The sequence below is a fragment of the Rhipicephalus microplus genome, chromosome 3 (assembly GCF_043290135.1).
Source record: "Rhipicephalus microplus isolate Deutch F79 chromosome 3, USDA_Rmic, whole genome shotgun sequence".
In the NCBI taxonomy this organism is placed as follows: Eukaryota; Metazoa; Arthropoda; class Arachnida; order Ixodida; family Ixodidae; genus Rhipicephalus; species Rhipicephalus microplus.
In genome coordinates, this window is record NC_134702.1 from 54020691 (window position 1) to 54037512 (window position 16822).

The 16822-nt window shown below is 44.4% G+C and overlaps 1 protein-coding gene across 3 annotated transcripts in view; it reads left to right on the top strand.

Moving 5' to 3' along the window:
* LOC142803737 (ras-associated and pleckstrin homology domains-containing protein 1-like) overlaps positions 1-16822 on the top strand; it is a 74674-nt gene that overhangs the window by 41460 nt on the left and 16392 nt on the right. For all 3 annotated transcript variants that reach the window (XM_075889587.1, XM_075889588.1, XM_075889589.1), the window contains 3 exons: positions 239-360; positions 4009-4083; positions 11324-11461. In XM_075889587.1, the coding sequence (XP_075745702.1) occupies positions 239-360; positions 4009-4083; positions 11324-11461 (335 nt within the window). The remainder of the gene's footprint in view (positions 1-238; positions 361-4008; positions 4084-11323; positions 11462-16822) is intronic.

A 16822-nucleotide genomic window follows, 5' to 3' on the forward strand; every position in this document is an offset into this window, starting at 1 on the left:
TACCGTGTCAACGAGGGTTGCATCAAGGCATTTGTCTAAGCTTTATTAATACTAGTCATATAGTGACATGAATGGGTGGCTTGAGCATGCTACCCATCCTTGTTGCTGCATGTCTTAGTCATTGACTGTGTTTCGTATGATCACATAATTTAAGAATATTTGCGATATGATCAAGTTGTTTGCTTTTGGTCGAACTTTTTTCCATTGAGGTGGGAATGCCTTTTCTACTTGGACGCAGAACGTGTCTATGAGGACCACGAGAATCTGGTGGAGAATCTCCTGCTCTGGACTCGGGACTCATCTAACCGGATCCTATTCGTGGAACGAGAAGAAAAGTACGACCTCTTCGTGAGGCCAGAGGTGAGACTAAGTGGGCAGCTTCGTTTTCCAATTATCAAACGATGTCAGGTTGCTTCCCTAGTTGGTGCTGCAGGAAATATTGAAATTCCTATATTGTTGTCGTCTTACAGCACACTGGCTCTACAGCTACTTGAGACTTGTCACGTCCCAAGCTTATGGTATCGTTGAACAAAATGCTAAGAGTCATTTTGCAGATCAGTGCCTCATAGTCTGAAGGGTGTAGGGGGCCAATGATGAAAAAAAAAATGCATGGACAGATGGCAAGAAGGGATGTACTAGTAAGCAACAAGTACACTAGAAACTAAGTCACAAGAAATTAATGCATCAACAAAAATAAAAGTGCAGTAACTGCGATACAAGGTAACAAAGACAAAATAGAGTGAATTACGGTGACAAAAGAAGGAATTGTGGAGCTTTTTTCTTTGAAATTGTAGATTACATGACAACACTAGATTGAGTGCCAGAGTTTTATAATAAAACAGCTCTATATGACAGATTTCATGCCATAGTAGTTGCGAGCTTTTGATAATAATAAGACACCTTCGGAGGCATGTGGAAATTGAGGCAAGCCCGCTGCCTTTGCACGGGCTTTGCCGTCTTTTCTGCCGTTCTCATGTCCCGACATGACTCCCCTCCTCCGCTGTCTGCCACGCTAGGAGAGTAAGAAATGACGTTTAACCCCTCTCACCCGGTAGCGGATGTCGACTGTGACGCCGCGCGCGGGGTCTCCCAAGAGGTGTTGCGCGCGTGCGTCGGGAGTGAGTCAGAGATTCTCTGGGACAGCTTATGGTGAGCACACATTCCCTTTTCCGTCCGTCAACTCCCGTTGTTTGGGGCTCTTCGGACTTCGCTGATGGCGCCTCGCGCCCGAGGTGAACGCTCACCTTTTGTTGCCCCTTTTTGAATGGTACCCTTTTTTTGCGGTACGGTGTCCTAGTATGTGGCCAAGCTGCGTCGACCCGTATCTCTCCGAAGCCAACGCGAGTGCCTTTGCCCTTGCTAGAGCAACTGGGCCTTGGTCCTGGTGTCTCCGTGAATCACTTTTACCACGAAGACGTGCTCGTGGCACCCTGTGTAGTACTTTTCGCCCATGGCGTGGACAAGCCCATTTGCTTTCTCGCCGCACCTTTGCAACAGGCTGTACTGCATTTTGGTGTTTCCACAGACAATGAAGTGTTGCGACCTTGAGCAGTATCGTGTTCTCGCCACCTTGACGGTTAACGCGGGCCCTGCGGCTTGCTAAGATCGGACTCACGCTAGTGGCCGTACTCCTTCGGAATACTTGTCACTACAGGCAAAACATACAGGGTTAGCATTTTTCAACGAGTAACAGTGATTACGGTCAAAAAGTTAGAGAAGCTTTATTATCTTAAAGAGAGAAGTAAATTGATTCAATCTAAATGCATTCCAAGAGATAAAAAGTTGTATGGCCTAATTAGTATGACAGCGTTACAAAGTGGAGGTTTAAAACAATACAAATCGCTTGAAGCATGGCGACAACAACAGAGAGTTTTAGAATAGCATACATAAAGCTTTGCATTAGCATTTGCTGCAGCTGCGCATGCATGATATGCTAACCTCTTCTAGGCTCCCATTAAAGGGGTTCTGACACGATTTGGAGACATTGCAAAAGGGACATTTTCGTTTCTTTGGTATACAGTGTCAACGCTCTCCACACACTGAAGTCTGCCAACATGTACCAAATATTAAATGCGAAGCATTTCTTTGCGTACTGCTGTAGCTAGGCTGCCATTCGCTGAAGTTGATATATGTAGCTTTGGCCAGGGCTACCCTTCTCGTGAGCACCAGTGCTTTGTATCAACTTACCATTTTTGATGTTGCTAACATTCATGAGGGTTAGGGTGAGGGGGGGCTTGGCATCACTACACAACTGTAAAGAACTGGATATATATAACATATCTGGCTGTTTAACATATGTCTGTACGTGCATTTGTACGTATCTTTAGCGCCACTTGGTAATGTCTCACTCAATAAAAAATTACAATGCGGTCACCATCCATCTGCATGCTCCGCATAAAATTGATCTCTAAGGTACTTGGGATCTGCCAAATTTTTTTCTTTGATCTTAAGAGTGTTCATTGCTGAGCACCAGCAGGCCAGCCTCATCGCAATGGAGATTATCCTGATGAGTCGACACAGCTTCACTGCGTGCATACTTTGCGTCCTCTATGCAGCCTAAATTACCGAAAACACTGTCGGGTTCGCTGGAAACAGTGCACCTGTTGCTGTTGATGGGCACCACGAGCAGATGGCCAATCTGCTACTAGTTAGTTGTGAATTGCTGTCTGCCCGTGATGTGAGAGTGCCATGACATGTTACGGAAAGGCCGCTCCCTCGATATCGAAGCAAAGGTGATTTTTCATGGTAGCAGTATTAAAAATATATACGATGCATTCCCGGGCACCCTGGTCTTATATAGAGTGACAATCTGAAAATATTTAATGTTAGTGTCGGTGCTCCTTTAACCTTTTAGTGCCGAGTGTTGCTAATTCGCGACATAGTGAAAAACTTTGAGCAAACAAGTCACAAAACCTGTGCCTCCTTTAATGCCAGCTGTCAAGTACTCACGGGGAACGTAGCTTTTAGCGTAAAAAATCTAGCGCCGTCTCGTCTAAAGTATTTTATGCTAGAGCCAATTGTTTTGTAGCTAATGACTAAGAGCGCACAGCGCTTGCAAAAGCTTACTTTTTCGTTCTTTTTTGCGTGGGTGACATGGTAAGTTCCATCTTCAATGACTGTTTACTTGGTGTGGACGCACCGAAGAGGCGGCGCATGACATGTTACGATGTTCTGAAGTGCTTTTTTTTTTGCTGTAAGGTTCTCACTTCTGTGGCATATCGAGAATTCGCGACATAAGTAAAAGTATGCACTAACGTCGCATTTTAGAAAATTTAATTATGAAATCATTTAAATGTTGCTATTTAAAGCCGGAAAATTAAAACAGTTTGTATTTTGCTCTGCAGTTTCAGAATTCAGGCATTAAAAGGTTAACTAAGTGAGGGAAAGAGTGGGCAACCACAACAAATGCAAATTGAGTGTATACTATTCTAAAGCTAGCTCTATAGCAGTTCAGTCCAGCTGGGTGGTGAGCATTCGTTCCTTTAGTGAGGAGGCTGATTCCTACCTTTGGGAATGACTCTGCTTCTATTCAGTCTCAAGTATTCCTCACCAAGAACCATATTTTGTTGCACTTTATTACCTCTGCCGTTCTTTAAAGCTGCACTAAAGCTACATTAAACTTGCGTTGGTTTGATCCTGAGTAAAGTAGTGTACTGGACAAGCTGGTATTGATCCAGGGCGCGACTTAGCACGTGAAAAACTGGTCTTAGAGGAGAAGACACAAGATAGTATAAATATGCTTCATTGTATTCGGCTAACATGGTGGTAAAAAAATAAGTACCTTATTACATTGAGAATTTCATTCATGTTGATAATGGTTTTGTTGAGGTTTATTGAAGAAAAAGAAAAGAAGAAAATGATAAGGAAAAAAGTGTGCAGATTAGCACAGGCGTGAGCAAAAAGTGTAACTTTCTCTGGTGCCTCTTTTACCCCTGCACTTCTTTTCATTCGCTCATAACGGTAGTGTGCTTTTCCTCACTGATATGCACGTATGTCTTTCCTACGCAGAACTACCTGCTGGGTGGAAGTTCTTCAGAACATGGGGCCGAGCTGGATGACGATGCCAAGTTGTCATTGATTGACGTACGTACCTTCTTTTTCTCTTTCTTAGCATTTCCTCACAGACTCATTGTGAGGAAATGCCATACTGAAGCCTGACCAAATGAAGTTTTTTGACATGCTGAGGGTTGTTCTGCATTGAAATGCTACAGAAGTCATAACTAGTGCGGCGCCTAGTTGTAATTCATTGTAAGTGTCAATTGGCAGCAGCAGGCTTATGTTAGCTTCATTCCTTGTGAAGCTTGCATGTGCTTCCTGTGTGTGGTAACTGCATCCATGCCATCAAAAGACGTCTATTACAGTCATGGTAACTGTTCAAGTGAAGCTTGTACATTGCCTCCCAAATGTTATCGGTACTGCGGGAGTGCAGGCACACAGACATGGACCTACACATATGTGCTGCTTACTCAGAGAACCGGTACCCCTCCACTTTATTGGGCCGGAAGATAGTGTTACAGAGGGACGAGTCTGTTGGTCAGCCATCTTTACTCTTGCCTGTGTCTTTTCCTGTAAAATATGACACCAACACCCATAACAATATGATATAGTAAACGCTTGGTAATTCGGATTTCATGGCACTGAAACAAAGGCCGGAATTAACTGAACGTCGAATTAATGAAAGCATCAAGAAAGCAGTAGACTAGAGAGTTCTACATCAGTACACTTTTATTATGTTGATGAATGCATAAATCCAGTTCATACTTTGCATAGTAGCCATGCGACTGACACAATTTTTGCCATCTTGCAGCTTCACTCTCATTGCAACCACAGCACCAGACTCCAGTGTTTAATTATAATTAGTCCGATAAGTGTTTTGTATTCTTTCATTATTATGTGCCTCTGCCACATCATGCACGATGATTCTTTGCAGGCGAAATGGCCTGTAACTGGTAGTTCATTCATCAAATTGTAGCAAACAAGTCTTATTCCAGGAGCACACTGACCATTGCAGCGAGCTCTTCATCTTCAACAGCTTCAGCCATATTTGCACTTTGTGATATCTGCGCACACATTGCATTTAAGTTAAAGCAAAACTGCTGAGTGTCGTTTGTGCATGTGGACAAAACCTTACGGATGACGCCACCTTGTTTTAGTTGACTTCAAATGCCGTTTTTGCTCTTGTACACCACAAATGTGCCGCACTTTGCGCTCTACGTGCTCTGAGGATTGTCTGAATTGGCCTTGTTGTGGCCAAATGTCACGAACGTAACGATTGGTTGATATCATTAAACAATACATATGTTGGCTAGGACCACAGAAGAGATCAGAATGATTTTTTTAATTAGCAAGGGCCTACTTAATGAACTTTTATGGTATATTTGAGAAACGGCATAACATAAAGCTTTCCTAGCTCATGGGAGTACTGCACATTACATCTCCCGCATCACTTTGCGGCACTTAGCATCAGTTTCCTTTTCCTGCAGCAAACGTCGCGCTGCCGCTAGGTGTACAGGTTGCTGTGCTTAAGGAATATTTTTTATTTTCACCATGTAATGCACTACTTTTTGTTGCGAAAGGGCTACTTGACCAGGTCTGCGACTGGGAAAGAGCACAGTCACCTGGCCTTTGCAAAAATCATGTGCAAAAAACTTGTGACCTGGACCCGATACCAGTGCCATTGCGTAAAACGTCATCCGCACCACATTGGTTGTACCAAATCATACGAATAAACACCTATGCTTTATCCCAATCTTTATAAGACATCTAGTGAACAGGATTTGGCAGGCTCTCCATTCATCAACTTACACAAAGAGATCTTCATATTCCTATCTCGTAATAATATGTCTTGGTATTCCCTTCAACTTCTTTCTGTAATTTCGTTTTGAAGTATCGGAAAAATATTAGACAAATATTGATTCGATTAGCACTCAAGCGTCATTATTTGAATTTGCTTCCCGCCCGAAACTTGGCTATCCGCACAGCTCTAATACTAAGTTAAGTGCCACTGTGTTCTATAAAAAAAATGTGGCTGATCTCCCTATATAGGATTTTGTATAACACGAAAGCGAGACTTACCTTTACAGAGGTAGTTCAGCATTTATTGTGCATTGTTTCAGCAACAGCAAAAATTGCGAGGACTTGCAGCCCACACCTCAAGCAGAAAGAACGCATGAAATTAGCATACACAGGATGAGTGTAAACTAACAACTGTCACAGCTCGACATTTAAAGCACGCTGTTCAAACAGAAAGATGCACGAAACGAGCGCACAAGTATACACAGAACAAGCACGAATAACTGTCACACATCTTCCTGCATCGTGCGTCAGCAGCGTGCTCCTTTTGTCGAAGGCAGCATGCGAAGTGACCTTCGTCCTCTCCGGAATTGCGACTCTGATAAGCACGTGTGCAGGAAAGACCACGGTCTGTGGAGGCAACGCTTCGTCGAGGCGACGACTTACGGAGCGCGCCCAACGCGAGCCTGTCGGGCCATCTCGCCACAGATAACGAAAACGCACTGAAGTTTCAAAGCTCTAAGGACTGCAAAATGGTGTATGGTGTATATAAATGGCTTTCTGTAAACACTCCAGACAACGTATGCTCCGTGATGTAGTGGTTAGTGCCGCGCATTCAGAATTGAGAGGTTGCTGGTTTAATTCCGTGCGACAAATGCTTGCCTTCTGGTTTTTGTTTTTTTTTCTTTGCAATCCTTTAGTATACCGTATTTACTCATGTAATGAACCCACTCGCATATTCAATGCCCCCCACATTTACCATAGAAACAATGTTAAATCAAGCTGTCATATCACAAAATACCATATTTATTTCATTCTACCATTCCCTCGATTGTATCGCGCACCCAGTTTCCACGGCGAAAAAAAAAAAAAAAAGTAAGACATCGATTGTAACACGCACCCATTTTTCACGACTGAAGAGAAAAGAAAAAAAGTTCATAGGAGTCAACCTTCGCACATTGAGAACAAGTATTTGGGTTTTAATGCACTGAAGTTTCGAAAGATAAAACATAAAGTCTAACGGCCAGCCCTGTAGCTAAAACTGTGACCACTGCGGCGGCGTTACGAGTCGCATAATAGGTCAGTCCTTGTCGCTGTCGGACAACTCCTTATCGCTGTCAACGGCCCAAAGCATCTCATCCTTGGTACCGTTCATGGCATTCTATATGCCACATTTCCTGAATGCCTTGATGACCATGGCTGCTGGTATTGCACACCAAGCGTCCTTCATCCACGCAGCGAAGTCTTGGAGAGAGGGGCACTTCATCCTGTTGCCTGGTGTGAAATCGTGTCGTCCATTGATCAGCCAGTCAGTGTAAAGTGCCCGTATCTTTTCCGTCACCGGCTTGTTCAGGCAGACATCTAGCGGTTGAAATTGTGACATCATGCCGCCAGGTATGACTACAAGGTCCGTATTGTGCGCAGCGAGCTTTTCCTTGATCCACTGGTCGAGATGGCACCTGAACGCGTCAAGGACGAGCATCACTCGCAGGCCCAAACCGGCGCCGGGCCAGTTCCGCTAGACGTGATAGACCCAATCGGCGACCAGGTCTGTCGTCATCCAACCATTCTCATCGGCCCGCACGATCTCACCACTCTGGAAAACAACTCCTTTTGGGAGCATCTTCAGTTTAAATATCAGGTACAGGAGAAGCTTGTGCCCATCTGATGTGCAACAGAGCGTTGCCGTCACTCTAGTTTTTTCATGGCCAGATGTCAGCACACTATCTTGCTTCTCCCTCTTCTTCTCGACAGTTGTGGTGCCAGGCATGTCGAAGTAAAGAGGCATCTGATCGGCATTCCCGATTTGCTCAAGCAGGTAGCCGTTGTTGTGCCGCAAGTTGAGGACCAACCTCTGAAAACTGTGAATCTTTGTGCTCCTCCAGCAACTTCTGGCATAAGCCCGTTCGTTTTCGGAGGGAAAAGCCTTTCCTCTTCATAAAGTTAGTTAGCCAGCACCTGCTCGCTTTGGACTCGCTCCGCGTTAGCCCCTTTTCTAAGGCTAACTGCACAGCTTCCACATGGAGCAGTTCTGTCGTCACGGGCCGCTGTGCCGCCCGCTGCTCAAGCACATACTCGGCGAGCAGCTCCTCAATTTGCAGGAACCAACCCTGCAGTTGTCCACTGAAGCCTTTACGTGAAGCTTTGCTGTCGACAATCTTCTGCTTTTGTTTCCGCCTGTCCCGCACGCATGTTTTGGGAACTTTGAACGACCGCGATGCAGCCCGATTTTTGTCTGTTTGTGCACACGCAATGACTTTTCTTTTAAAAGCGGCATCGTGGTGCACTCGTCCAGTCTTTGGAGTCAGCCCTTCCATGCCGTTGATGTGAATGCACTACAAGATGACGAACCCCTCAGCACACGAACGAAGTGCCGCAGACAGGAAACACATTAGTAGAAATGGCCGACACGCAATGCCGACGCACGTAGGGGGCGACCATTTTGGAAATGCCGATGGCAATAAAATGACCGTATTCATTTTTTTTCGTACACGATTCTAGTGCGCATGCGATTTATGGACCCACTTAACCGGAAAAAAGGTACGCGTTAGATTCGAGTAATTACGGTTATGACACAATAAAAGTAAAAACATAGTTTGACAACCATGCTAAACAGTTGTAAGCAGTGTGGCTCGGACGACGTCAATCAAAATTTAAAAGTCTTTTTATGGCAGAGTGCCATCTGTCGAATGCAGGAGAAACCTCTTTGCTTATAGCGCCATGCAAGCACAGCGTCAAGAAAAAAGAGCAAAAACAAAGCGCACAGCCTCCGAGACTGTGGGCATGCAGCATAAAAACACGCCATGCGTCCGCCATCTCGGAGGCCATGCAAAACGCAACGGCAACGATGGTGTGTTGTGCTCCTGCTCCCACAACGTTTGTGCGCCACCATCCGACGCTGTGTTTTTGTTGTTAGTTGGACACCTGTTGTGCAGGTTGCGTTCGGCCGGTACACTATCCACACCGATGGTTCTAAGGGAAGATGTTACTCGAAGACGCTTCTTCTTTAATATTCATCCTAGAGCAATGAAACTTGAGCTGTTTATGGAACTTTTTATGCTAATTTCAAGTATATAATTAGTTTTCTTGCAAGTTGCACATATTTAGCTCTGCAACATGACAAAGTGAAAACCTTAACCCTTTTGCCCACCCCTCTTTTCATCCCTAAAATTCTGTAATTTTTTACCATTCATAGGACTATACCCCAATATATATCCGACGAATATATGCAAGATATGCCATAGTGAAGTTGTCACATTAAATCACATGCTCCGGGACTGCGCTAGAAATCCGCAAGGTGCTAAATCCGGAACCCTTCCGCCGCGGTTGGCCGCTGCCCTGTGCAGCCCTAGCCTCAGTGACCAACTCTGGGCCGTCGAGCAGGTCTGTGAAGCGGCGGTCAAGCAAGGTCTTGACGTCCCCACGCGGGAGACCTAAGGTCCGGTCGGCGAAAGCTCTGCCGGACTTCCAGTAAAGTTCTTACCGACCAATAGTTCATAATGCTTCAATTAAAATGTAGAGCGCAAATAACGAACTAGGAAGCACATACAAAATATGTACTGCAGGTGAAAAATAATAGACGTAAAAAGTCCATATTTCACCTACTCTAGTAAAGGTATACATACAATTTTTTTATTATACAATAAAATATTGAAACTAGATAATTGCATTTGTTATACTTTGAAAAAAATTTGGGCAAAATTTCATGCAGATCTGAGCACTAGAAGTGCCCGAAAAAGGAGGGGCACATTGTAAAAAATGGCGAAATTTGTGTTTTGAGAAAAATGAGTTTTAAAGTTAAAATTGAGTTTTTATTTATCAAAGACACTACTAAATCAGATGAAATTTGCGCACCGAAAACAACAATTTTTCTTGTAGTGGCCACTGCGACTAAAATACGCCAGCACCATGAGTTTGTCCCTCTCGGCGTTTTCGAGCCGACTCCTCACGGACATTTTGCTCACAGACAGGGCTATGTAACGTTTGTTAAACTTCCGCTCCATCTGGCAGAGCCTTGTGCCAACTGCAAGCTAGGAAGAAGTTCGACAGGACTGCGAAATCGAAACTAAGTCCAGTGTCATGCCATTTTGCAGCCATGTTTGTGCCACATACAGTCGTATATAATGGCAATGTCGTCCCTGCTAAGTTCTCTCACTGCGAGCTCTTTCGACCTCCCAAGATTGGCGCTGACGTCATTCATTGCTGCATCACGAACTTTCCGGCTGACGGGTGTGAATGACTTTGATGCATTGGCTTTTTCAAGCCAACAACTGCCGCGAATCTGACCATCTGCTTGTAGCCTATTCCTACAGAGCGCGCCGCACAACGGCTTCCATTTGCGAGCAATGCCTTTTTTCATTCATAACGGAGATAATTACACGAGAAAAGCATTGTTCAGCTGCGCTGCTCGACAAGACATGGACCCCGCAAATAGGTTTCACAGCACATACAGGTGCGCAGCGGCCAATGGCGGTCCCCGATTCGTACCATGTGATAAGCCAGTCGCGGCGCTCGAAAAACGCGCAGAAGAGTGATTCCTTTTATTATTTCTTGCGCTGCATCAGCGAGAGAAACTGTTGTTATTTGAAGAGTGAGGCTCGACTTTTTGACTCGTGCGATCAACAATGGCTAGCGGAAGTGAATCATCGGCGGCAAGGTGCTCGAAGACTGCACACTTTCGACCTTTTAACAGGCACTTTGTGCTCTTTAGATGAAATTTTAAAGCATTTCCAGTCAAGTCTCGACCTTTATTATTTTTTTCATAACCTCCATCTCCCCTTAAACTGACAGTTAGTCGAGCATGCGCTGGAGCATGGAAACCGACCAGCTGGACGACACTTCGGCGTCGATTCGCACGCGTTCGTTACTGGAGAAAACAAGAAGAGCTTCCGGTTACAAAAACGATGCGCTGCGTATTTTGCGGACCAAGACAAGCAATACCATCATGCTAAATTTTCGCTGTTATAATTCCTGTTTTTTCTCCCGCTTAATGAATCTTTGCCCCAAATTGGCGTAAACTTTTCTGAAATAAAGATGGGTTAATGAACCCATCTTTACTTCAGAAAAGTTGATGCCAAGTTGTCGCGAGTAAGTATGGTATGTTTTTCAAGGTCATTTGTGTGATGAAAGTGTGTCAGCAGAGCCGTGGTGGACACCGGCAAAGAACACTTTCGTTTTAAAATATTGCCATATGGAAGTTGGTTATTTATGAGTTTACCTGTACTCTCGATACTACCCAGCCCTGCTTGCTGGTGGCAAATGTAAATATAAATGCATTTTTTTATATACTATGGAATCAATCTTTGTGCAGGAATTCTTTGGCAGCTCACGAGTGCCCGAGGTGGAGGGACTCCTCTACCTGAAAAGTGACGGCAAGAAAGTCTGGAAGAAACACTTCTGCCTCCTGCGTGCATCGGGGCTGTACTATTGCCCCAAGGGCAAATCGAAGGTGATTGTTGCTTTCGACTAGCATGACTGATACGCCAGTGTTGATGCGAAGTTAGCTACTGGCAACAAAGATTTCAAGTTCGCTCTGTAGCTACACTGAACTCCTATTTTGATGATTTTATGAACCTTTTCCTTTTGTGTGTGTGTGTGTGTGTGTGTTTGTGTGTGTGTGTGTGTGTGTGTGTGTGTGTGTGCGCGCGCGCGCGCGTGAATCACAGATATAGTAGAAAGCAAGCCTAAGAACAACCCATTGTTTTAAACTTTTCTGGTGTGTTGGCAAATGTGTGCTGGGCTGGTGCACATTGAGGCCTCACCAGACAGAGCAGCATGCACGTACACAAGGGGGTGGCCAGCATGCTGCTGATGCCACTTTCCAATTGTGTCTCATGCTAACGAGATGTAATCTGTTTATCTGTACCATTACCTAATTTGACGAAAACTGTTCCACTTGGAAGTGTGACTGGGATTATCATAGCTGTGCTTATCAGCTTTGGTCTGTAGTTTCGAGAAAAAATTGTTTCGGCATATAATGTTCCAACTCAGTTCTTGCTTAAAATGTTCTGAAATCACTCTGACAAAATCTCATACTCAAGGCAGTGGTTTCAACAACTCGATCACATGAAACAGAACCTGGCCTTATAATCTTCATCAGGCTGTGACGTGTATAAACGGGATGTCATCTTTATTGCTAGTTAAGAACATTGCAAAATAAACATGGACAAGAAAGGAACAAGACTAGTGTTCACTGGTTTCATTGCGAAAACATGCCAGTATGCTTCAAAACGAAGTGCACAGGAGAGGGGAAATTATCTACGCTTTCAATGGCGCAGGCGTCCAGTCCAGTTTACTTGTTAAGGGGAACGCGGCTTTGGGATAGCAAAAAATGGCAAAAAAATCGATTTTTTGAAACTGAAGTTTTCAGTTTCTGGAACCCTTTTTTTATCTGGTTCCAAAATATCTACACTGAAAACCGCGCAGAAGTGCTTCCGAAAATTCGTTTCACCCACCTAGGTAGCAAAACTTTTTCAGGAAATGGCGAGAAAACGGCTATTTTCAAAAATTTATAGCTTAGCGATGCTTGGGCCGGGAGCCGGCTTCTTGGGCTCATCGGAAAGAGCATTTCTCTGTGTTTAACTTTCCCGCCTCAGCTGCCTCCTCCCTTTATCAACAAGCGAGCAAAAAGCAAATCTTTGAAGGTCGTTTTGAGGCCCTAGATTGGCCGTGGCCGCCATGTTGCCTCAGCTCGCCTCGCCATTGGCCCGATGCTCGCTCCGGGAAATCGTCGACTGCTGCTTGTACGTCGTGAGGACATGGCTCTCAAAAATTGCCACTTCGTCACGTGTTCCCGGCTTGATAATCACTTTAGATATAATTACACTTTCGTTACGAGCAGTAAGCGGATGCGCGATCATGTTACTACGAGTGGGCGCGCGGTCTACGAGTGCGGCGCGTCATCGGAGTCGGCTTTAGCTATAACTCCGCCGACAGTGAGACTGCGGGCAGGAACGACGCGCAAGCGCACTCTTGGCGACGTGCTTCTTCGCAAGGAATGTACCACATCACTCGCTAGCTAGCTCCTCTGAATCTCGTACGGGTATTTTACGCATCGGCAGCGGACAACACAATCGATGAATATGCCAGCATTGTGTGGGACCCCCACACAGCTGGTAATATACAGAAAATAGAAAAAATACAACGATTAGCTGCTCGATTTATATACAACCGGTATAGATGTCGCGATTCGCCGTCAGCCCTGTTGCAGGATGCGAACCTCCAACTTTTGGCCGATCGAAGGAAAACTGCACGGCTTGACTTTTTCCGCCTTTTATACTTTTCCAGATCAGGATTGCACGCACCAGATTACATAACACAGGACACAACCAGGTCTTCACGTCATAAACATAGTCGTAGCATTACACCTATATTTGCACGCACTAACATTTACAAGTATTCATTTTTCCCGAGAACTGTCTCTGATTGGAATGCTCTGCCCCATGATTCCCCTATGCTCCACACGCCGAGATGAAACTATACCCTTTTTTGTTGCTTAAGTCTGCTTCTTTGCCTGTATTTGTCCCTTGTTTTTCACGAGTTTTTAATGTACATGAATTTTGTTCTGCAGCGAATGTATACTGCAGCGGAAGTGTATGTGTGTAGAAGAATTTTGTACTGTATTGCCCTCTCCTGCATGGACCATACTTGGTCCGCAGTATGTGATAAATAAATAAAATAAAAATAAAAAACACAGTCAAGCTCGTCACCCCCCCCCCCCCCCCCCCCCTCACTGCCAAGGATCGCTCGAAACAGCGGCTAGCAGTTTCGCGCGTCGTCATTCGAAAATGCGATGCCAAGTGCAGTGCGCGCCGATTTTTTTGTCATCAAAGTTACACATTTCGCGCATCGTCATCGAACGCCGCCGGCAAGTGCATTACGTGCCGGCTGCACTGTCCTTGCGTCCGCGCACCCCACGGTCATATGGAGTGCTGTCAATAAGTTTTTGTGATGCAATTCAGATGTGCTTGGAGCCGTGCTTGATATCGCCACGAACGTCTATGAATGTTCCGAGGCTAATGAATTGCTGCAGATTAGAGTTTCCGCGACCGGCTTTATGATGATGCGTTTCACGGCTAGAGCGGCAAAAGAGCATGTATGAATCAGGGGCACGAATTTTTATATGCCCGTTTCGTGTCATTAATTATACTGCTAGAAATTCCTGTGCCACCAGTCTTCTGCCCATAACTTTATTTGGAAAGAAGGCTTAGACCGTCATGGTGTTATCCTTTTTTTTTCTTATGCAATAAACCTCTCTCCAAATAAAGAAAAGTTCAGTGAATATTTGTAATCAAGTACTTAATAATGCTAATTACAACTTCAGCACAAAAAAATATGTGTAATAGTTTCAGTATATGGTTTTATTCAATTACAATCTTTTCTGTCATACCTATCACACCACTCCTTCATACAAAGAACTTTGTTTGAAATCTATACTTGTTCTTTGTAAATCATGAAAAGGAGTAAATCATGAAAAGAAGTCAAATATCACAAGACAAACCTGAGATCACAATTTTTAGGTGCCTTAGAGACGTAAAGAAAAGTTGAAACTTTAAACGCAGCTTTCTCGATACTGTTTTTTTGATATTATGCTCAGCCCTTCCACATGGTTCAATGAAGAAATAATTTGTTTCTCGTAAAGTATTTGTGGTATTGCTTCAAAATTTTTGTGGAAGCACTGTGAGGTCATTCTTAGTGTGTGTGCCAATTTTCATCAATATCCAACGAGAAACAAAAAAGTTCATTGGAAAAAGCCTGTCGAAAACTTCGACAGGCTTTTCCTCACAAGTATGTTTTGTACATTGTGCATTGCTTGTGGAAAGAGTAGCACGGGAATAACTGAACCGATTTTGATTCAGTTTTTTTTTTCCTGAATCTCTGAACACTGCTTGTGGTTAAGCAATCTTCAATTTCTGTTTTATGGCCCTGTTATTTTTCTAGACGATGTTTTGTCCGTGCCACTGTTTCTGACAATGTCTGTCGGCAGCCATGGTGATCTCTAAAGAAAAAAAAAGAGAACTTATTAAAAAATTCTGAGAGTGCCATACCCTGTAGCTTTCTTTCGAGTAAAGATCAACACTATTCGCAGCTTCCTGGCATGTTTTGTTGCAGCACTAGGCTTTCCACGAGCAGACCATGTAATTGGACCATGTAGCATTATGTAACTTGACAACTACTGAAGCTACCAAAATGAAACTGCATATTTCCCTATTCGAGACACTTATGAGTACGCATGCCAAATGTCATTGCTGTAGGTCAACAAATAAAACAGTTTTTTTTTTCAATGTCACCTCCCTCCTTAAGTAAGATCAGTTACACAGTTAGCAACACCCCTTGTCAGCTAGATTTATGGAAGGCATGCTAACACATGCAGAAGTTTTACATTTCATTGTGAATGCTTCAAACACTTCCCGTGCAGTCTTATCCTAGTAATCTTCACCGAACGGGAGTCTCCTGAAAGTTAGTAGGCAGCCATTGGGCATAATAGCAGACTTAATGCCGTGGGGAGGTTTCATTATTTGGGTTGTAAAGAAATGTCATGTTGTTGGTGACTCCGGCTTGCAAAAAAAACAAAAAAAGTGTTCCACACTCACCATCATGGCTATGCGAAGAACTTCGTATCACTCAGGTTTACATGCACAGAAATGCCCATCAAAGTTGGTAGCAGAGCAGCCGAAGGTTGTAGGTTCGATCCATACTCGTGAAGAAGTTGCTTTCATGTCCTTTGTGATCCCTTTTCGTTTATGTCCCAATTACTGCTCCATACTTAGTGGCTACAAATAATGTTGCCTATACTTGGCTACTAGTACTAGTAAGTTTGACATACTAGTTATGCATGTTTTTTGGCGATACTTCGTAATCTTGCGTGATTTGTATCATTGAGCCTATACTGCATATTTATTCATTCGCAACTTACCTGTGGCTCGAAGACTGAATGAGAGAGAAAATATTTGCTGTTAGTGCTATGTTGTTGCTATTCGAAGAGAAATGATTTACCGTATTTATTCGAATCTAGGCCGATAGTTATTTTTCAAATTTTACTGTATCAAACTTCAGAGTTGGTTTAGATTCGAGGACTTTAAATATATCACCTATAATGTAAATGCAAGGTCACAAGCGGTATCAGCGTCGGTACAGAAGCAGCAAGAGCTAGCCGGATGTACGGGCAGCGTCGCAGCAGCAACCAGGCAGTCCTAGCTCGTGCCTCGCGCCAACGTGTCGATGTCACTGCAGTAGTGGGCATTCCTCTTCACTACACTTCGTCCCCCGTCGGAAAAGGAGCCATCCTGGCGACTTACGGTGAACAGAGTACGAGCGAATCGTAATAAAGTTTCAGCCGCTGTACGTGAACAGTTTCACGTCCCCGAAAGCGCTGGTCTGTGGATGGCGTAACGGGTTCTACGATGTAGTTAACTGGTGAAGTTGTCGAGACAATGCGGTAGGGTCCCTGGTATTTTGAAAAAAACTTCGAGGAAAGGCCTGTAGGCACAGCGGGAACCCAAAGCCACACAAGAGTGTCTGGAACAAAGTTAGGGTACGGGTGGTTATCGTCACGCCGAGATTTTTGTCTCCATTGGTCGATTGTTGTGAACGACTGGGCAAGCTTACGGCATTTCTCGGCGCGGCGGGCAGCTTCAGAGATGGGCGTAGACTCGGAGGAATCGGGGTGGTAGGGCAGAATGGTATCTAGTGTGGTGGAAGGGTCTCGGCCATATAACAGGAAAAATGGTGAATAGCCCGTAGTCGTCTGTGGAGCAGTATTGTAGGCATATGTCACAAAAGGCAGAATGAGGTCCCAGTCGGAGTGGTC